General features: G+C 40.8%; 1 protein-coding gene across 3 annotated transcripts in view; it reads left to right on the top strand.

Moving 5' to 3' along the window:
• Positions 1-22,545, top strand: part of fcho2 (FCH and mu domain containing endocytic adaptor 2) — a 262,256-nt gene that overhangs the window by 155,722 nt on the left and 83,989 nt on the right. For all 3 annotated transcript variants that reach the window (XM_078564063.1, XM_078564079.1, XM_078564071.1), the window contains 5 exons: positions 9,642-9,701; positions 11,538-11,705; positions 13,098-13,109; positions 13,408-13,432; positions 21,329-21,371. In XM_078564063.1, coding sequence (XP_078420189.1) covers positions 9,642-9,701; positions 11,538-11,705; positions 13,098-13,109; positions 13,408-13,432; positions 21,329-21,371 — 308 coding nt within the window. The remainder of the gene's footprint in view (positions 1-9,641; positions 9,702-11,537; positions 11,706-13,097; positions 13,110-13,407; positions 13,433-21,328; positions 21,372-22,545) is intronic.

The raw sequence follows: 22,545 nt of genomic DNA, 5'->3' as shown, positions 1-22,545 counted from the left end.
TCGAAAGATTATGCCATTGAGAATTATTAGTTTTTAGGACAGTACAGAACTACAATTTAGTCAGATCCTGTACTTTCTTATGTGATTCAGCTCATGGACATTCCTTTTTGCAGCATATTCCCTTTACTATTCTGGCACATATCAGAATTTTCATAAGCTTGCTAAATATGGGTGTACCTTATTTGGGGGAGGACAGAGAATTACAGTGAGTTTTATGTACAACCTAATAGCTAGGCTGTTTCTTCCTCTCCATATATTTGCAAACAATAAAATTCAAAGGCATGGGACCAAGTAAATAGCTGTTTTGAAGTCCTGGCACAATCATGATGGCCCAAATAAGCTTTTTGAAAAGAATGCCATTTTCTGCTAGTCTACAGTGATATTCCTGCTTTACTTTGTGTTTTTTTTAAAAGTAATTAATGCACTTCGTCTTCTGCCATATCCTCATATTAGTAAATATGGAGCTTACAGTATAAGTCTAAATTTTAACCTAGAGGTCCAATCTGTATGTGGGGATGGGCTGCTGCTGCCTCTGGTTTCCAGAATGCCCTGCAGAATTAAACTGCAGAGCCCCTTCAAGCATTTTTTAAAAAATAATTCTTGGGATGTTGGTGAGATTGGTAATGCCAGAATTTATTAACCACCCTTAATTGCCCTTGAGAAAGTGGTGGTGAGCTGCCTTCTTTGAATCGTTGCAATCCATGTGGTGCAGTTGCACCCACCGTGCTGTGAGGGAGGGAGTTTCAGGATTTGTATGAGGTGCATTTATGCAAACGTACAGAGCATGGTAAATAAGGTTGAGCTACAGGCACAGATGGACATGTAGGGATTTTTAAAAATTCATTTACAGGATGTGGGCTTTGCTGGCTGGGCCAGCATTTATTGCCATTCCTAGTTGCCTTTGAGAAGGTGGTGGTGAGCTGCCTTCTTGAATCGCTGCAGTCCCTGTGGTGCAGGTACACCCACACTGCTATTAGGGAGGGAGTTCCAGGGTTTTGACCCAGCGACAGTGAAGGAACAGCGATATATCTCCAACTCAGGATGCTGTGTGGCTTGGAGGGGAACTTCCAGGTGGTGGTGGTGGTGGTGTTCCCATCTATCTGCTGCCCTTGTTCTCCTAGATGGCAGCGGTCGTGGGTTTGGAAGGTGCTGCCTAAGGAGCCTTGGTGAGGTTCTGGAGTGCATCTTGTAGATGTTACATACTGTTAATACTGTGCGTCGGTGGTGGAGGGAATGAATGTTTGAGGATGTGGTTCCAATCAAGCGGGCTGCTTTGTCCTGGACGGTGTCAAGCTTCTTGAGTGTTGTGGGAGCTGCACTCATCCAGGCAAGTGGGGAGTATTCCATCACACTCCTGACTTTGTGCCCTGTAGATGGTGGACAGGCTTTGAGGAGTCAGGAGGTGCGTTACTCGTCGCATGATTCCTAGCCTCTGACCTGCTCTTGTAGCCACAGTATTTATATAGCTAGTCCAGTTCAGTTTTTGGTGATGTTGATAGTGGGGGATTCAGTGATGGTAATGCCATCGAACGTCAAGAGGCGATAGTAGTAAATTCTCTCTTGCTGGAGATGGTCATTGCCTGACCCTTGTGTGGTGCTAATGTTACTTACCACTTGTCAGCCCAAGCCTGGATATTGTCCAGGTCTTCCTGCATTTGGACATGGTCTGCTTCAGTATCTGAGGAGTCGCAAATGGTGCTGAACATTGTGCAATCATCAGCAAACGTCCCTACTTCTGACCTTAAGATGGAAGGAAGGTCATTGATAAAGCAGCTGAAGATGTTAGGGCCGAGGACACTACCCTGAAGAACTCCTGCAGTGATGTCCTGGAGCTGAGATGACTGACTTCCAACAACCACAGCCATCATCCTTTATGCTAGGTATGACTCCAACCATTGGAAAGTTTTCCCCTTGATTCCCATTGACTCCAGGTTTGCTAGGGCTCCTTGATGCCACTGTCAGTCAAATGCGGCCTTGATGTCAAGGGCAGTGACTCTCACCTCACCTCAGGAGTTCAGCTCTTTTTCCGTGTTTGAACCAAGATTGTAATGAGGTCAGGAGCTGAGTGGCCCTAGCGGAACCCAAACCGGGCGTCATTGAGCAGGTTATTGCTAAGCAAATGCCGCTTGATAGCACTGTTGATGACCCCTTCCATTACTTTACTGATGATCGAGAATAGACTGATGGGGCGGTAACTGGCAGGGTTGGATTTATCCTGCTTTTTGTGTACAGGACATACCTGGGCAACTTTTCACATAGCCAGGTAGATGCCAGTGTTGTAGCTGTTCTGGAACATCTTGGCTAGGGGATGCGGCAAGTTCTGGAGCACAAGTCTTCAATATTATTGCTGGGATATTGTCAGGGCCCATAGCCTTTGCACTGTCCAGTGCCTTCAGCTGTTTCTTGATATCATGTGGAGTGAATTGAATTGGATAAAGACTGGCATCTGTGATGCTGAGGACTGCCGGAGGAGGCCGAGATGGATCATCCACTCGGCACTCCTGGCTGAAGATTGTAGCAAATGCTTCAGCCTTATCGTTTGCACTGATGTACTGGGTCCCCTGTCATTGGGAATGGGGATATTTGCGGAGCCGCCTCCTCCAGCGAGTTGTTTAATTGTCCACCACTATTCACAACTGGATGTGGCAGGACTGCAGAGTTTAGATCTGATCCATTGGCTGTGGGATCACTTAGCTCTGTCTATCACTTACTGCTTATGCTGTTTGGCACACAGTAGTCCTGTGCTATTGCTTCACCAGGTTGACACCTTATTTTTAAGTATGCCTGGTGCTGCTCCACTCTTCATGAGTCAGGGTTGATCCCTGGCTTGATGGTAATGATAGTGTGGGAGATATGCCGGGCCATGAGGTTACAGATTGTGTTCGAGTACAATTCTGCTGCTGCTGATGGCCCACAGTGCTTCATGAGTTGCTAGATCTGTTTGAAATCTATCTCTTTTAGCATGGTGGTAGTGCCACACAGTGAAGGCATCCTCAATGTGAATGTGGGACTTCGTCTGTATTACGACTGTGCGGTGGTCACTTCTACCGATACCGTCATGGACAGATGCTTCTGCAGCAGGCATGTTGGTGAGGTCAGGTATGTTTTTCCCTCTTGTTGGTTCCCTCACCATCTGCCGCAGACCCAGTCTCGCTATGTCATTTAGGACTCGGCCAGCTCGGTCAGTATAGTGCTACCTGGTGATTGTCATTGAAGTACATTCTGCACCCTTGCCACCCTCAGTGGTGTTCAACATAAAGGAGCACTGATTCATCAGTGGGAGGGCAGTACGTGATAATCAGCAGGAGGTTTCCATGCCTATGTTTGACCTGATGCCATAAGATTTCTGGAGTTGATGTTGAGGACTCCCAGGGCAACTCCCTCCTGTCTGTATACCACTGTGCCGCCACCTCTGCTGAGCCTGTTCTGCCAGTGGGACAGGATATCCAGGGAATGTGATGGTGGGTGTCTGGGACATTATTTGTAAGTTATGATTCCGTGAGGATGGCTATGTCAGGCTGTTGCTAGAGTAGTCCGTGAAACAGCTCTCCCAATTTTGGCACTAGCCCCCAGATGTTAGTAAGGAGGACTTTGCAGGCTCGACAGGGCTGAGTTTGCCATTGTTGTTTCTGGTGCCTAGGTCATTCCTTTTTTTAGACTTTGTAGCGGTTTGATACAACTGAGTGCTAGGCCATTTCAGAGGGCATTGAAGAGTCAACCACATCACTATGGGTCTGGAGTCACATGTTGGCCAGACCAGGTAAGGATGGCAGATTTCCTTCTCGAAAGGTCATTAGTGAACCAGATGGGCTTTTACGAAGTTTCGTGGTCATCATTAGACTTTTAATTCCAGCTTCTAATTGAATTCTGCCGTGGCGGGTTTCGAACCTGGGTCCCCAGAGCATTTCTTTGGGTCTCTGGATTATTCATCCAGCGATGATACCACTACACCGTCGCCTTCCCTGCAAGACCTAGTTCAAAAAGGACAGGATTGGGTTGTCAACATTCCTGGATACACAATGTTCAGGAAAGATAGAGAAGGAAAGAAGGGAGGAGAAATGGCAGTCTTGATTAAGATGAATATTAACCGTGATGGAAAAAGAGCATAACCTAGAGGGGTCAAGGACAGAACCTATTTGGTTAGCGCTAAGAACCAATAGAGATACCATTGCACTATTGGTTTTATTCTATAGGCCTCCACAGGCGGGAAAGATATAGAGGAACAAATTTGCAACAAAATTATAGAGAGGTGCAAAAACTATAGAGTAGTTATAATGAGAGACTTAATTATCCTGATATAGACTGGCATAAATGGAAAAGGATAAGGAATAATCCCAAAGTAAAAATAATTACTTGGGGGAAGGCCAATTTCAGTTGGGTGAGAACTGACCTGACCCAGGTAAATTGGAATCAATAACTCCCACACAATGCTGTAATGGAACAATGGGTTGCCTTTGCTGAGGAAATGGATTGAGCACAGTCAAGGTACATTACTATGAGGTGGAAAGGTAGGTCAAACAAAGCCAGAGCTCCCTGGATGATGAAAGAAGTAGAGAGTAAGATGAAGCACAAAAAGAGTGCATCTGACAGATCTCAGTTGATAATATGAGTGAGACCCAGGCTGAATATAGACAAATCAGAGGGGAAATTTTAAAAATGAGAAACAAAGAAAGAGCATGAGCAGAGGCTGGCAGCTAACATAAAAGGAAATCCAAAAGCCTGCAATAAAAAGTAAAAAGGTAGTTAAAGGAGGGCGCGGCCAAGTAGGGACCAAAAAGAGGATTTATGTATGAAGCAAAGGGCATTGCTGAAGTACTAAATGAGTATTTTGCATCTGTTTTACTAAGTAAGATGCTGCTGCCAAAGACATAATGAAAGTTGAGACACTGGATGAGCTAAAAATTGATAAAGAGGACGAATTAGAAAGGCTGGTTGTACTTAAAATTGATAAGGAGTGGATGAGATGCATCTGAGGATACTGAGGGAAGTAAGGGTGGAAATTGCAGAGGTAATGAGCTTAATCTTCCATTCCTTCCTTAGAGGTGTTGCCAGAGGACTGGAGAATTGCAAATGTTACACCCTTGTTCAAATAAGGGTGTAAGGATAATTCCAGCAACTATAGACCAGCCAGTTTAACCAAAGTGGTAGGAAAGCTCTTAGAAACAATAATCCGGGACAAAATTAGCAGTCACTTAGACAAACGTAGATTAACGGATTTGTTAAAGGCAAGTCATGTTTAACTAACTTGACTGAGTTTATTGATGAGACAACAGAGAGCATTGATGAGGGTAATGTGGTTGATTTAATGTACATGGCCTTCTAAAGCCATTTGATAAAGTGCCACAAAACAGGCTCATCAACAAAGTCAAAGCCTATGGAATAAAGGGACAGTGAACAAGGACACAAAGTTGGTTGAGTCACAATAAACTGAAAGTAGTGGTGAACAGTCATTCTTGGGATTGGAGGAAGATATACAATGAGGTTCCCCAGGGATGGGACTAGGACCACTGCTTTTTATCCATCGATATTAATGATCTAGAATTGGATGTGCAGGTCATAACTTCAACATTTCCTGATGACACAAAACTTGGAAGTATTGTGAATGTAATTAGGATAGGGATAGACTTCAAGAGGACGTAGACAGGCTGGTGGAATAGAGAGACATGTAGCAGATGAAATTTAATGTAGAGAAGTGTGAACGTTCCTACATTTGGTAGGAAGAATGAGGTGAGACAATATAAAACAAAGGATGCAAATCTAAAAATGTTGCGGGAGCAGAGGAAATGTATGTGCACAAATCATTGAAGGTGACAGGGTAGGTTGAGAAAGTGACTAAAAAAGCATAAGGTTTCCTGGGCTTTATAAATAGGGGCATGCCGGAAAAAACAGGGGAATGGCACTTAGTGAATTGCTCCTTCAGAGGGTCAGCACAGGCATGATGAGCTGAATGTCCTTCTTCTGTGGTGTAACTACTATGATTCTATGAATAACTTTCAAACACAGTAAGTGGTTAGGATCTGGAATGCACTGCCTTAGAATGTGTTGGCAGATTCAATTGTTGCTTTCAAAAGGGAATTGGATAATTATCTGAAAAGAGTAAATTTACAGGACTACTGGGAAAGGATAGTGGGGTGGGAGTAGCAAAATTGCTTTTGCAAAGGACTGGCAAGGAGAAGAGGGGCTGAATGCTGTAACCATCCTGTGATTCTATGATATTGACGCTGCAAAATTGAAGGAATGGTGATACATTTCCAAGTCAGGATGATGTATGACTTGGAAATGGTGAACTTGCATGGGTGGTGTTCCCATGTGCCTGCTGCCCTTGTTTTTCAGGCTGCAGGTTTGGAAGGTGCTGTTGAAGGAGCCTTGGTGAGTTGCTGCAGTACATTTTGTAGATGGCACAAGCTGCAGGCACAGGGTGCCTGTAGTAGAGGAAGTAATTGTTTAAGGTGATGGTGAGGTGCCAATCAAGTGGGCTGCATTGTCCTGGATGTTGTCCTGGTCCTTGAGTGTTGTCGGAGCTACAGTCATCCAGGTAAGTTGGGAGTATTCTGTCACATTCCTGACTTTTGTCTTGTAGATGGTGGAAAAGCTTTGGGGAGTCGGGCAGTACGATACTGCATAATTCCCAGCCTTTGACTTACTCTTGTAGTCATAGGATTTATGTGACTGATCCAGTTAAGTTTCTGGTCAGTGATGATCCCCAGGATGTTGATGGTGTGGGATTTAGTAGTGGTAATGCTATTCACGTGGATATGGTTTAGTGGTGGTAAATTCAAGTGGATATGGTTGGAGCTGTGGGCTGACAAGTCCCTGGGTCCTAATGGACTACATCCTAGGGTCTTAAAAGAAGTGGCTAGTGAAATCATTATGCATTGGCTTTAACTTGCCAAAAATCCCTAGATTAGGGGAAGGTAGCATTAGATTGGAAAATAGCAAATGTAACTCCTTTATTCAAGAAGGGAGGGAGACAGAAAGCAGGAAACTACAGGCCAGTTAGCTTAACATCTCTCATAAGGAAAATGGTAGAAGCTATCATTAAAGATGTTATAACAGGGCAGTTAAAAAAATTCAAGGTAATCAGGCAGAGTCGACATGGTTTTGTGAAAGGGAGATTATATTTAACCAATTTATTGGAGTTCTTTGAAGAAGTAACGTGCGGTGGTTAAAGGGGTGGATGTACTATACTTAGATTTCCAGAAGACACTTGATAAGATGCCACATCAACGGTTATTGCGGATAATAATACCATATGATGTAGGGAATAACATATTGGCATGGATAGACGATTGGCTAGCTAACAGGAAACAGATAGTAGGCATAAATGGGTCATTTTCTGGTTGGTAAGATGTAACAAGTGATGTGCCACAGAGGTTACTGCTTTTTACAATTTATATAAATGACTTGGATGAAGGGACCGAAGGTATGGTTGCTAAATTTGCTGAAGACACAAAGATAGGTAGGAAAATAAGTCGTGAAGAGGACATAAGGAGGCTGCAAAGATATATAGATAGGTTATGTGAGTGGGCAAAGATGTGGTAGTTGGAGGAAAATGTGGGAAAATGTGAAATTATCCATTTTGGCAGGAAGAATAAAAAAGAAATGTATTATCTAAATGGTGAGAGATTGCAGAGCTCTAAGATGCAGAGGGATCTGGGTGTCCTAGTGAGTGAATCGCAAAAGGTTAGTGTGCAGGTACAGCAAGTAATTAGGAAAGATAATAGAATGTTATTGTTTATTGCTAGGGGAATTGAGTACAAAAGTATTCAATTATGCTTCAGTTATACAGGGTATTGGTGAGAATGCATCTGGAGTACTGTATATAATATTGGTCTCCTTATTGAAAGAAGGATGTAAATGTTTTGGAAGCAGCTCAGAAAATGTTTACGAGACTAATACATGGAATGAGCGGGTAGTCTTATGAGGAAAGGTTGAACAGGCTAGACTTGTATCTGCTGAAGTTTAGAAGAGTAAGAGGTGACTTGATTGAAACATAAAAGATCCTGAGAGGCCTTGACAGGGTGGATGTGGAAAGGATGTTTCCTGTTGTGGAAGAATATAGAACTAGGTGTCACGGTTTAAAAATAAGGGGTCGTCCATTAAAGACAGAGATGAGGAGAAATTTTGTCTGTGCGGGCAGAGAGTCTTTGGAACTCTCTTCCTCAAAAGGCAGTGGAAGCAGAGTCTTCGAATATTTTTATGGCAGAGGTAGATGGATTCTTGATAAGCAAGGAGGTGAAAGCTTATCAGGGTAGGCAGGAATGTGGAGTTGAGGTTACTATCAGATCAATCATGATCTTATTTAATGGCGGAGCAGGCTCAAGGGACAGAGTGGCCTACTCTTGCTCCTAACTCGTATGTTTGTATGAGTTTGTTCCCTGCCAGAAAGGTCCACTTAATGCAGCTGACTAGGACACCATGGAAGATCTTTCTCTTTTCATAAGTTTGTTGCTCAGCTACTTCTCAAAAATATTTTTAAACTATCCTGTTTTTAAATCGATAAGGAAGAAAATAACTTACACAGTAGTTTTACCGCACAGCACAATATCTTCAACAGTTTAACTGATACTGCATACATGTTTAGTTTTATTTTATGCTTACAGCTGGAAGTACTTTTATTAATCTGAATATATTTCTTACATTGGCCATGTAGTTGATAGAGAAGAGGGTAGTCGTAAACTCCAGAATGATATCAATGGTTTGGTTGAGTGAGCAAAAAAGTGGCAAATGGAATTCAATTCAGAGAAGTTTGAGTTAATGCATTTGAGGAGGGCAAACAAAGCTAGGGAATTCACAATAAACAGGAGGATATTGAGGGGGGTAGAGGAACTGAGAGACCTTGCAATGCATGTCCACATCCCCTGAAGGTGGCAGGACAGCTGGACAAGTTGGTTAAGAAAGCATATGGAATGCTTTCCTTCATTGGACAAGGTATAGAATACAAAAGCAGGGATGTAATGCTGGAACTATGTAAAACGCTGGTCAGGCCACAGTTGGAATTTTGTGCACAGGTTTGGTCGCCACATTACGGGAAGGACATAATTGCTCCGGAGAGAGTACAGAGGAGATTTATAAGAATGTTGCCAGGGCTTGGAAATTGCAACCATACAGAAAGATTGGATAGGCTAGGTTTGTTTTCCTTAGAACAGAGGAGGCTGAGGGGTGACTTAATTGAGGTGTACAAGATTATGAAGAGCCTAGACAGCGTAGACAGGAAAGACCTGTTTCTCCTAAAGGAGAGGTCAGTAATCAGCGGGCACAGATTTAAGGTGATTGGTGGAAGGAGTAAAGGGGACATGAGGAAAAAACTTCTTGACCCAGAGGCTGATGGCTGTCTGGAATTCGCTGCCTGGTTTGGTGGTGGAGGCAGAAACGCTCAACTAATTTAAGAGGTACCTGGATCTGCACCTGAAGTGTTGTAACCTGCAAGGCTCCGGGCCAGGTGCTGGAAGGTGAGATTAGAATGGGCGGCTAGTTTTTTATTTTTTCTTTTGCGGCCAAAGTAGACACGATGGGCTGAATGGCCTCTTTCTGTGTGTAACTTTTCTATGGTTCTACAGTAACTAGCAGAGTACTCATCAAATTCAAAAATATGGTTCTCATTGTTGGCATTTAACAATTATGTCTTTCTCTTTCCCCAGAACATCCCAGAGGTGGATGAAGAAGGTTACTGTATCAAGCCAGAAGTGAATCAAATTAATATCCTTAATTTGAACCATCCAATGTCAAACTTATCTTCATTTCATTAATACTTTGGGGCAATCAATGAGGTACAAAATGGAAATAAGACAGATAACTAAAGGAAAAAGCTGATCTCTCCAAATTACATCCAAACAACTCTCCGATAGACTTTTGTCGCAGGAGGAAGGTTACAGGAAATGAGTACGTGATATCTCACTAGCACTTCAAAATAATAATCTTGAAACTTTAATTATTTGGAATACACAACTCTAAGGAAAAAAGCCTATACTAAACATCCCGCATTAGCACATTGCACTATAGTGAAGTACCAAGCATTGTGTAAAAGGTGCTTTATCCTACTGTCCTTTAAACACTTAGGCCCCGATTTTCACCACAATGGAAAGCCTCCATCATAGCGGAAGTGGCCAAAAATTGTAAGTCCTGCTCCCGAACATGGCACTTCCCATTCTCACGGGGGCGGGAATGGGGGTGGCTCGAGTTCCGCACATGTACGGTTTAAGGAGGCAGCTGGCCATTTAAATCATCACTGAAGTCAGATTTTTGTATCCCATGAATGTGAAGTACACAGAGTAGACCTGGTAAGAGCAGTTTGAACATTGTGGATTTGTGTGGATAGTCAGGGTACCCCTTTGGATATGTTCCCAGGACACCTTTGGGGGATTTCGGGTGCCCTTGAAGGAGGCCAGGTGCTCTTTGGAACTGTTAAAAGTAGGCATAAATGTACATTATAAGTGCATAAAATCATTAACTGTCAAGATCATTGGAACTGTCAACAGACCTGTCAAAAGCTACTGTGAAGAGGACCTGTCAAAAATGTTAAGAAGACCTGTCAAAGGGAGCTGGCAAGACATTTAAAAGCCCTGCCCTTTAAATCTTTGAAAAAACGGAGTGTTAAAAAAAATTTGTTGCTTACTATTTCACTCTATTCACATAAGCCTGACAGCTTCCAATGCTAGATTACTGTTGCATGCCACCAGTTCACAGTTTGATTGACAGCTACAAGTGGTTATAGACACTTTGAAATGGGACTATGAATTTCACTTCATTGTTGTAAGGGATTTTACACTTGAATGAAATGTTATAAGGCTTTATATTGTTGAAGGAATGTAAATGTAGTAAATGGGTTTTTATGAATGAGATTTTTTCAATATAGGGAAGATTGCAATAGACACTTCGAAATTTATTTTATAGAACTTTATTTTATCTCTTTGCATAGGCACTGAGGTCTGCCCATGGTGGATTTCTAGTGAGTAGGCATGGTAGGTGTAAGGCAAAAGGGTTTGCCATGAGTTGGCACTAAGTTAGTATAGGGGTTTTAAAGAGCCATGAGAGCAGGGTAGGTTGGCATGGTAGGTATGAGAGGGGCCATGGGTATGGGTACAGGGGCATGGGTTGGCATGGATGGGACATTGTTGTTTTGAGGAGGGGTGAAAGCTGGAGGGATGTTTCATGTTTTATTTTTTCAAATTTTGGACACAGTACCAGAGCCCCAGGCAGGCCTTTCGTCCACCCCACCTCCGCACCCGGCACAATCCTCAGTACTTCTAGCCACCACCATCTCCTGACCAAAAATCTGACATCCAGGCAGCCATTTCTGAAAGCTGGTTTCACGGAGCTGGGAATTCTCCCAGCTCTGCGCACCTAACTTGTGGATGAAAACCCAGACCTTAGTTATCTGCAATTTCAAGTTAATGCTCATTTCATACCTGCACACTATTGCAAAAGAGAATTAAACATATTTTTGTTGTTGATGGAAGGGTTAAATCTAGGCTCAAAAGATAGCCTATTTACAATTATAAAAGTGTGTGTTTCACTTCCTTGACTAATGAAAACATGCCAAAGAGAACAATTTTTACTCATCAAGTGATTCAGGCTCTGATGATGAAGAACCCAGGAAGTTCCATGTGCAAATCAAACCTGTGCAACCAAACAATGGTACTAGCCACACATTGGAAGAACTGAAAGCATCCATTGGGAATATTACACTTTCTCCCTCCCCATCTGTAAGTAATATTTTGATCTTGTATACATGAGATAATGTGAAGCCTCTTTGGCAGTTTCTAACATACAGTGCATATATTTGCCTTATTTAATCTCTTGGAAACAGTGGTTCTTAGAGGCCCATTAAAAATGTGTTTTAAAAGTGCACAATGTGTAATTTTAAATAACGTTTTGCCCAAAATTGAAGATAATTTCTTCTAAAGTTTTGCTTACAGTTAAATTAGGCATTATGCTGTAAAATAATTTTGGTATCCCGTTTAAGCAGTTAGAAACTACATTTCACTATGGGTGATGCTGACATGCTCAGGATATATTGTAAGAAGCATATATTTTTTCCAGTTAGATGCATATTTTAGAATCAATCCAGTTATGGCAAGAAGCAAAGGAAAATTTGAAGCAGTTGCATTAGATAAATATCGCACTTTTTTGCTGCTTGCTGTGCAGTGTCATAGCATTGATTTTGGATGAATTGAAGTTAAGGATGAAATTGTTCTACATAATATAGATTTTTTGGGGGATTAAGTAGTGCAACTTGGTGAATGTTTGTTCTCTTTTTTGGGTATTTTCCCAAGTTTGAATTGAATTAAGTTCTCTGAAAGCCATTTTAAAGGAAATGTTTCACTGAATAATAATTACCCTGCATCTTTCAACCCATTAGCGATTCTGGCACAGCCCATCCAAAACTGATCACAGCTTCAATTGGATAGTTACCTGCCTTTCATAAGCTTCAGGTGTCAACTTATGTCAGTGCCACCAGTTTCTGCACTTCAAAACAGGCCTATTTTGAGGGATGTGAAAATATTGCAACTCATTTAACACCAAAAAGGTCCTTGGATTCTCTCAGATTGGAGGCAGAACACATCTTTCTAGTTCTTAGTAAAACTAACATTAAGCTGTGTTTATGCACCTTTTATTAATTAGCTCAGGAGCATTTTGTTCTGTTGACTGGGGAATTAGGGATGAAGAGTGAAAAAAGAAACTACAAAAAATGAACAGAAATATTAATGTTAATACTGGAAACAGTAGAATGATATTTTTATAACAGATGGTAAGATTAATTTGAGAAGCTTAATACTGAGCTGTATGTATTTGATTTGTATAAGCCTCAAGGCCAATGGAAATATTCACAAGACCAAGAAGGTTTTTTTTCGTGAAGACCATCTTTCACCCTTTTAGATTCATTATTTGTCCTTGTCTTATCCACTGACCTTAGCTCACCTTAGTTACTGGCTTCAGTGTTCTTAATTGAAGGTTAAAAGTGAACATGAATTTAACCCTAAAACTATTTTTTGTTTTAGAAATCTATCTTTAGACGTAAATATATTACTATGTCGTTCCACAGATGAGTATTTGACTTGTTACTTTTACTTTCCTCTTTTACATGCTGACTTCAGAGGCATAGTCCGGTAAGTATTTTTTTCATCTTTGAAAGGTCTCTTAATGAGTATTTGCTTATTTATGTATGGGTATACATACAAATGTTTGTATGTATTATTTGTGTTTTTTTGTTATTTATTTGTGTCGGTGTATGCTAATGGGAAATTCATGTTTGAAGTTTGCTATTACAGTTTACTTTTAATAATTGCTGAATTAACATTTTAGTTTGTGTTGTCTTGCTAATTCTGTTTTATACATATTTAGTTGAATAGAATTTGAATTGCAGTATTGATGGATTTATGAATTAATTTTGATTTGCCATTCCAGAATGCAATGAAAAGAAATTCATCTAGTAAGTATTGGTTGATTGGTTTTTGCTTTATATTTTACTCTTAGCAACTAGGTTGTAACTTATTTTTGTATCGTCAAGCTATTTTGGTTCCTGAGTGCCATGTTTGGGAAACTGAAGACGTAAATGCTAACAAACATTTAACCCATCATTTGGTTGTGCATTTTGCTTTCTATTAAAAACTGTACTGCTTATTTTTAATGGAAGTGATATACAATCCTGTAATTAGCAAATTAATATATTTGTTTTGCTGCAGTCATCTATTATTAGATTGCAGGCTTACTTTGAGACCGATTTTTGTTCAAGTTTCTTTTATGAATGTTGCATAGAATTTAGCAGACAGAAAGGTGGCAGATTTCCTAATAGAACCGTAGATTCTAGAGAAGTTACAGCACAGAAGGAGGCCATTTGGCCTATCTTGTCCATGTCAGCCCGAGGACACCTAGGTGCCCTTTCTAATCCCACCTTCCTGCATACGGCCCATAGCCCTGCAGCTTACAGCACTTCAGGTGCAGATCCAGGTACTTTTTAAAAGAGTTTAGAGTTTCTGCCTCTACCACCAACTTGGTCAGCAAATTCCAGACACCCACTACCCTCTGCGTAAAAAAGTTCTTCCTCATGTCCCCCCTACACCTTCTGCCACTTATCTTGAATCAATGTCCCCTGGTTCTAGAATTCTCCACCAAGGGAAACAATTTTATCCTGTCCACTCTATCCCCCTCATAATTTTGTACACCTCAATCAAGTCACCTCTCAGCCTTCTTTGTTCTAAGGAAAACAACTCCAACCTATCCAATCTCTCCTCGTAGCTACACTTTTCTAACCCTGACAACATTCTTGTAAACCTCCTCTGCACTTTCTCCAGAGCTATTACGTCCTTCCTGTAATGTGGCGACCAGAACTACACACAATACTCCAGTTGTGGCCTCACCAGTGTTTTATACAATTCCAACATTATATCCTTACTTTTATATTCTATACCTCTGCCAATGAAGGAGAGCATTCCATATGCCTTCTTTACAACCTTGTCTACTTGAACTGTTGCCTTCAGGCACCTGTGTACTTGTACGCCAAGATCTCTCACTTCATCTACCCCTCTTAGAATATTCCCATTTATTGTGTAATCCCTGTAACTGTTTGACCTCACACTTCTCTATGTTAAAATCCATCTGCCACTTTACCGCCCACTCCACCAACCTATATCATTTTGGAGATTATGGCTATCCTCTATTAATGTATTGGTAAAACATCTTTGGGCACAAGGCTTTTTTTTATTCATTCATGGAATGTGGGCTTCACTGGCTAAGGCCAGCATTTATTGCCCATCCCTAATTGCCTTAACTGGGTGGCTTGTTACGCCACTTCAGAGGGCAGTTAAGAGTCAGCCACAACGCTGTGGATCTGGAGTCACATTTAGGCCAAATCAGCTGATGACACAAAGGTCGGTAGGAAAGCATGCTGTGAGGAGGATACAAGAAACTTTCAAAAGGTTATAAGTAGGTTATGTGGGTGGGCAAAAATTTGGCAGATGGAGTATAAGGTGGGAAAATGTGAGGTTGTTCACTTTGGCAGGGAGAATAGAAAAGCAGAACATATTTAAGTAGTGAAAGACAGCAAAATGCTGTGGTACAGAGAAATTTGGGCGTCCTTGTACATGAATCACAAAATTAGCATGAAAGCACAGTTAGTACTTAGAGGCATGAGAAATTTCAGCCATTTGGTGGAATTCTGACTTCGGGATCATGGAATTCCACCCTTTTAATTTTTTTCCGACCTCCACCTCTGCAGAAGTGTATTTGAAATATATTGCGCTTTAAACATTTTAAAAAGAACAAATGCAACTTGAACTTCTGAATGCGACAACAAAAAGGGAACAGACTTGCTATTGATTCGGGCAGAGGAGGATGTGTATGTACAGTGTGCCTGCCCTGGCTGCCTGTGCAATGTGTTGACTGTGTGACTTTGTCAAATATGGTGCTGTGTAGTCATCATTTTTTTTCAGCATTCTCATGCCATCTATCCCAACAGATACAGGCCAGTCATCTGCTCACACGCACAGTGTGAGCAGATGTCCGCAGATCAAATGTTCCCAGTCCTGGGGATCTGCCCAACCATTATGTTATGCATGTAATGGACTCCTCTAGTTGATGAAACGAACTGGTCTCTTACTCCATGTTCTGCACCACTCCCACTCCAGGATCCAATTCTGTATTGCCCCATAAACACTTTTCAACTATTGCCTGCCATTGGCCCTGGCCCTGCCTAACCCCTGCACTGATTGATAGATCTTGCGTGCACATGGGAGGAGGAGGTGAGGCCTTGGTTGGTCCAGGCCTCTCTTTGGTCCCGTGACTCATCAATCACAATCTAACCCATCCAGTCGATTGCAGCTGACATCAATGGGACGTTTGATTGATTAGTTGTCTAATCAGCCAGGTCAACTCATTTTGAAGTGGGAGCGGTTGGAGTGGAGCAGCTGGTTTGGCTGTAAAAGGACTGAGCCTGGGGGACAGGACAGATGCGGCCTGGCCCTAATACCGATTACACATAAGCCAATGATCAGGAAACAACCCATCCTCAAAGGGAATGGGATTCAGTAGAACGGGGATCAGCAGATCCCCAAGACTGGGAACGGGGAAGTCTATGAATTTAAAAGCAACTTTGCACAGAGGAGCCGCTGGCATAAAATTAGAGGAGACCTTGCAAGCTGACAATCAGAAATAAAAATAGAGAATGCTGGAAATACACAACAGCCTCTATAAAGGAAAGATATTAGTATTGGGAAGATCAGAAAACTGGGAGATAAAGCAGTTTGGTAGGGTTAGATAAATAGTACTAAATAATTCCTTCCCCCACAAACTAGAAAACGCTTGATTATTTTGTAGCATTCAATTTTGATGAAGGGTTATATCTGAAATGTGAATCTCTCTTTAGCTTGCTCACAGATCTGCAGTGTGTTCCTAATATTTTCTAGTTTCTGAAATGGTAGTGGTAGTACACATGCCAGCCGTAGCTGCTGTAAACACTGCCTACTTGTAGTTATTCTGGCTTCTTGCTACAATTGTCATAACAAATTGAAGGCAGACTGAAACCTGTTAGAACCAATATATTTCTATACTATGTATCTATATGAAAGACTTAGATGAAGGGACTGAGTGTAACACCCACATTTGCTGAAGATACAAAGCTAAGTAGGATAATAAGCTGTGAGGCTGATGTAAATAGGTTGCATAAAGATATAGACTGGTTAAGCGATGGGCATTAAGGTGACAGATGGAGTATAATGTGGGGAAGTCTGAAATTATCCACTTTGGTAGGAAGAATGGAAAAGCAGAATATTATTTAAATGGAGAGAGTCTGCTAGGAAGGCCTATGTTACAGCTGTGCATTCAGCTGCTAAAGAAAAAATGAAACCAGTCAGTTAGCAGTGTTTATAAAACTTTGACACAGATTTATAAATAAGTTTTCAAGGTCATGTCCCGGAGTTAGTATTTACTTCACCCTGTATTACATGCACTAACTATTAAACACTGAAATGTTAAAATGCTGAGGTCACTTTGGTGCAAATGCATCGGTCCATAGTCATGACGGTAATAGAAGGTAAACAAAGGGAAAACTAATGTTTCTACCCAATTGGAGTCTTATAATCCCATCCATTTGAAATGGCATGGAAGCATTTGCATTTCACTATAGGTTATTAAAAAGTGTTTGTAATGATGTGATGCCTTGTTACAAATTTTCAAAGTCTTGCTACAACTGAACAGGGCATTGGTAAGACTGCACCTAGATTATTGTGTACTGTTTTGGTGGTCTTACTTAAGGAGGGATAAATTTGCATTGGAAGCAGTTCAGAAAAGATTCACAAGGCTGATTTCTGGGATGAAGAGGTAGTCTTACGAGGAGAAGTTGAGCAGTTTTGGCCTTTACTCATTAGAGTTTAGAAGAATGAGAGGTGATTTTAGAAGAAGAATAGGAAGCTAGGTAAAGGTGGAGGAGTAGCACTGTTAATCAAAGAGGGCATTGGTGCAATAATTAGAGATGACCTTGGTTCGGGAGATCAAGATGTAGAATCCTACATGGAGATGAGGAATAGTAGGGGGAAAATGTCATTAGGAGGAGCGGTTCTACAGGCCCCCTAACAGTAGCCACAGTATAGGACAAAGTACTCAAGAGAAAATATTGTGTGCTTGTGATAAAGGGACGGCAGTAATCGTGGATGATTTTAATCTATACATAAACTGGAAAAATCAGATTGGCAGTAGTAACCTGGATAAGGAGTTCAGAATGCTTTCAAGATAGTTTCTTAGAGCAGCATGTTCTGGAACCAACCAGAGAGCAGGTTATATTAGATTTGGTATTGTGTAACGTGACAGGATTAATTAATGACCTCAGAGTAAAGACACCCCAAGGTAGCAGCGACCACAATATGATTGAATTTTGCATCCAGTTTGAAAGGGAGAAGAGTGGGTCTAAGACTAATATCTTAAACTTAAATAAGGGCAACTATGTGGGGATGAAAGCTGAGGTAGCTGAAGTGAACTGGGAAACTAGGCTTGAGGATAGATCAATAGAAAAGCAGTGGCAGACATTTAAGGGGATATTTCAGAGTATTCAGAATAAGTACATTCCTACTATAAAGAAAAATTCTAAGGAGAAGACCCACCATCCGTGGTTAACTAGAGATGTTAAGGAAAGCATCAAACTTAAGGAAAAAGCATACAACTCTACAAAGATGAGTGGCAGGACAGATGATTGGACAGAATATAAAGAACGGCAGAGAATGACTATAAGAAGATCAGGAGAAAGAAATTAGAGTATGAGAGGAAGCTAGCTAGAAACGTAAAAATGGATAGCAAGAGTTTCTACAGGTACTTAAAAAGGAAAAGAGTAAGTAAAGTGAGTGTTGGTCCTCTAGAGAGTGACAGTGGGGAGTTAACAGTAGACAGTAAGGAAATGGCAGAAGAAATGAACAAATATTTTGCTTCTGTGTTCACTATAGAGGATACAAGAAACATTCCAGTAATAGCTGCAAATCAGGAGGTGAACGAGAGAAAGGAACTTGGTGAAATTGAAATCACTAGGGAAACAGTACTGAGCAAATTGATGGAGCTGGAGGCTGGCAAGTCTCTAGGTCCCGATGGATTACATCCCAGGGTCTTAAAAGAGGTTGCTACTGAGGCATTCGATGCGCCAGTGTTAACTTTCCAAAGTTCGCTAGATTCTAGAAAGATTCCATCAGATTGGAAAGTAGCAAATATAACCCCTGTATTCAAGAAGGAAGGGAGGCAGAAAACAGGAAACTATAGGCCAGTTAACTTGACGTCTGTCATGGGGAAGTTATTAAAATCGATTATTAAGGAAGTTATAACTGGGCATTTAGAAGAGCTCAAGGCAATTGGGAAGAGTCAGCATGGTTTTGTGAAAGGAAAATCATGCCTAACCAATTTATTGGAGTTTTTTGAAGGTGTAACATGTGCAGTGAACAAAGGGGAGCCTGTAGACTTACTGTACTTAGATTTCCAGAAGGCAGTTGATAAGATGCCATGTCAAAGATTATTATGGAAAATAAAAGCGCATAATGTAATGGGTAACATATTAACGTGGTTAGAAGATTGGCTGGCTGGTAGAAAGCAGAGAGTATGCAAAAATGGGTCTTTTTTTGATTGGCACGTTGTGACGAGTGGCGTCCCGCAGGGGTCTGTGCTGGGGCTTCAACTTTTTACGATTTACATCAGTGACTTAGATGAGGGGAGTGAAGACATGGTAGCTAAATTTGCAGATGACACAAAGATAGGTAGGAAAGCATGTGAAGAGGACATGAGGTTGCAGATGGATATAGATAGGTTGAGTGTGTGAGCAAAGATTTGGCAAATGGAGTTTAGTATGGGAAAATGTGAAGTTGTTCACTTTGGCAGGAAGAACAAAAAAACAGTATTACTTAAATGGAGAACAGCTGCATAATTCTGAGGTGCAGAAGGATCTAGGTGTTCCAGTACATGAGTCACAAAAAGTTAGTATGCAGGTACAGCAAGTAATTAAGAAGGCTAATGGAATGTTATCCTTTATTACGAGAGGGATGGAACATAAAAGTAAGGATGTTATGCTTCAGTTTTGCAGGGCATTGGTGAGACCGCACCTCAAATACTGTGTGCAGTTTTGGTCTCCTTATTTAAGGAAGGGTTAGGAATGCATTGGAGACGGTTCAAAGAAGGTTTATTGTATTGATACCTGGAATGAGTGGGTTGTCTTATGAGGAAAGTTTGGATAGACTGGGCTTGTTTCCACTGGAGATTAGAAGAGTGAGGGATGATTTGATTGAAGTATACAAGATCCTGAATGGCCTTGACAAGGTGGACGTCGAAAGGATGTTTCCTGTTGTGGATGCGTCCAGAACTAGGGGACATTGTTTTAAAATTAGGGGTCGCCCTTTTAGGACAGTGACGAGGAGAAATTTTTTCTCTGAGGGTTGGAGTTCTTTGGAATTCTCTGCCTCAGAAGGTGGTGGAGGCGGGATCATTGAATATTTTTTAGTCAGAGGTAGATAGATTCTTGTTAGGCAAGGGAATCAAAGGTTATCGGAGTTAGATGGGAATGTGGAATTCAAAACACAAGATCAGCTATGGTCTTATTGAATGGCGGAGCAGGCTCAAGGGGCTGAATGGCCTACTTTTGTCCCTATTTCTTATGTTCTTATGAAACTTGAGGGTGCTTGATAAGGAAGCTGCTGAGAGGATGTTCCCCCTCATGGGGGAATCTAGAACTTGGGGGCATAGTTTAAAAATAAGGGAACCCCCATTTAAGATGGAGGTGAGGGGTAATTTCTTCTCTCAGAGGGTGGTTAATCTTTAGGATTCTCTTCCACAGAAAACAGTGGAGGCTGGGTATTGAATATATTCAAGGCTGAATTAGACGGATTTTTGATCTACGAGGGAGTCAAGGGTAATGCAGTGCAGGCAGGAAAGCAGAGTTAATGTCACAATTGGATCAGCTGTGATCCTATTGAATGATGGAGCAGGTTTGAGGAGCTGAATGGCCTACTACTGCTCGTCTTTCTTACGATTATAAAAAGGAACAGAAGTTTATGTTGGTTAGGCAAGATGAAGAGGGGCGTGAGGAGGCTCACATGCAGCATAAACACTGACATGGATTCTTGGACCCAGTGGCCTGTTTCTGTGCTGTACATTCTATGAATTGAATAGTAAAGTTGATGGGAAGAAATGATGCTTGAATTGACACTTGCAAGTTAAATATTAATACAATTCAGAACATTTTGCTGTTGGTACCTGCTGCAGAATTGTACATACATATACCATCTCTAAGGATTTTTTTTCACATGCTTTGTCTTTTCATATTTTTGAAAAGGTGAACCTGTTATGATCTTTCTGAAGATTAACAACTATCCATAATACAAATTAATACAACATTGGTAGCTGTGTTAACATTACTAAAGAACATTGTTAAAACTACACCTACAGGGAAGATGAGAATTTATTTTATGCAGGGAGCTATTAAGGTCTGGAATGCACTATCATAAAGGAAGCTGATACAACAATAAATTTCGAAATGTAATTGGATTTATACTTGAAAAGAAAAATTTATGGTGAAGGAGCAGGGAAGCGGGATTAATTGTTAAGTCTTAGGCTGAATAGCCTTCTTCCGTGCTACAAATACAGAATGAATGATTTTGAGAAATATTTGCACTCCTGAATAATTTTTTCTACAGTTACTGTCTCATGAATGAAAAGGAATAAGAGTTTTAGGAAAGATTGACAAGTTAACTTGAAATGATTTTTAAAAATTAAGGATCATCCTTTTGCTGTAAAACCTTTAGAAACCTATTATATTCAAATACTTGGAGTAACTTTCAAAATTTTTTCCCCTTTGTCTCCCTTCTACAAGGTGAAGAGCTGGTTCGATCAAGATCCTGTGTTCCATCACCCGAGTAAGTCACTAAAGCCTTAAATAGAAGGTTTGCTAACTTTTTATACACTTGGAGAGGAACTCAAAGTGGGGTCGACTAAAGAGCAGTCATGTGTTAGAAATTAATATCAACCATGTTCCCTCAATGGCATTTGTAGCCAATATTGCAGAGCCATTTCCTGTTGCGGTCATAAATTGCAGCCTATTAGCTGCTTAAGACTTGACAAAATATGAATTCTTTCCCCACTTTTTATTTGCCACAACGGTATAATAAATAAATAGTAACTGCAAATGTTTAATCTATATTTAGTAAATTATTATTCTTTTAGCTGTGGTAGTGATTTTGAATATGTTACAATATCATTAATCATTAAATTCAATAATTCCGATATTCATCACTTGCATCAGCCAAATATTATATGTTACCTCATTTTCTTATTTTCCTTTCCAACTTAAAGGTGTGATATTGACTATGAAAAATGTGTTTTTTTAATAAGTGACAACTTATTAAAACCTTTAGTATGTTGTGAAGAAATTCTACATGGTATCTTCAGAGCAGAGGTGGGCATTCCTGGAAGAAAAGTGGCATTGAATTAACCACTAATACTAAGCAAAATATTGTGGGAAATCTGAAAAAAAAACGTGCTGGAACTACTCAGCAGGCCTGGCAGCATCTATGGAGAGAGAAACAGAGTTAACGTTTCAGGTTGATGGCCTTTCATCTGAACTGATGAAACATTACTCCTGTTTCTCTTTCCACAGAAGCTGCCAGACATGCTGAGTATTTCCAGCATTTTCTGTTTTTATAACCTGTCCACAATACTTGCAAGTTTTTTGATCAGAGTTCATTTACAGCAGCTTGCATTCATATAGTATCTGTAACATAAGAACCTATCCTAAGATGCTATATAAATGAGTATGAGGAAACCAGACACCAACTAAGAAGGGAGAGTTTAAGAGAAAGCTCTGGCAGTGCTACTGTGACAAAGGGGAGGGCACAAGAGGCCAGATTCAGGAGTGGATTGTTTACTAGGCAAAAGAGGGTTGACCTGAGCTTTAAGAGATGAGATGGAGCAAGTCCATGGAGGGTTATTTAGATGAGGATTTCAAAATTGATGAGCTGGGAGATTGTAAGCAAGTGCACTTTAGTGAATACTGGGGTGCTGGGTGACCAGACTTATTACAGGAAAGTTTAT

Source organism: Cetorhinus maximus, chromosome 2, assembly GCF_964194155.1.
Source record: "Cetorhinus maximus chromosome 2, sCetMax3.hap1.1, whole genome shotgun sequence".
NCBI lineage: Eukaryota > Metazoa > Chordata > Chondrichthyes > Lamniformes > Cetorhinidae > Cetorhinus > Cetorhinus maximus.
This window is presented reverse-complemented; position numbering and strand designations above follow the sequence as displayed.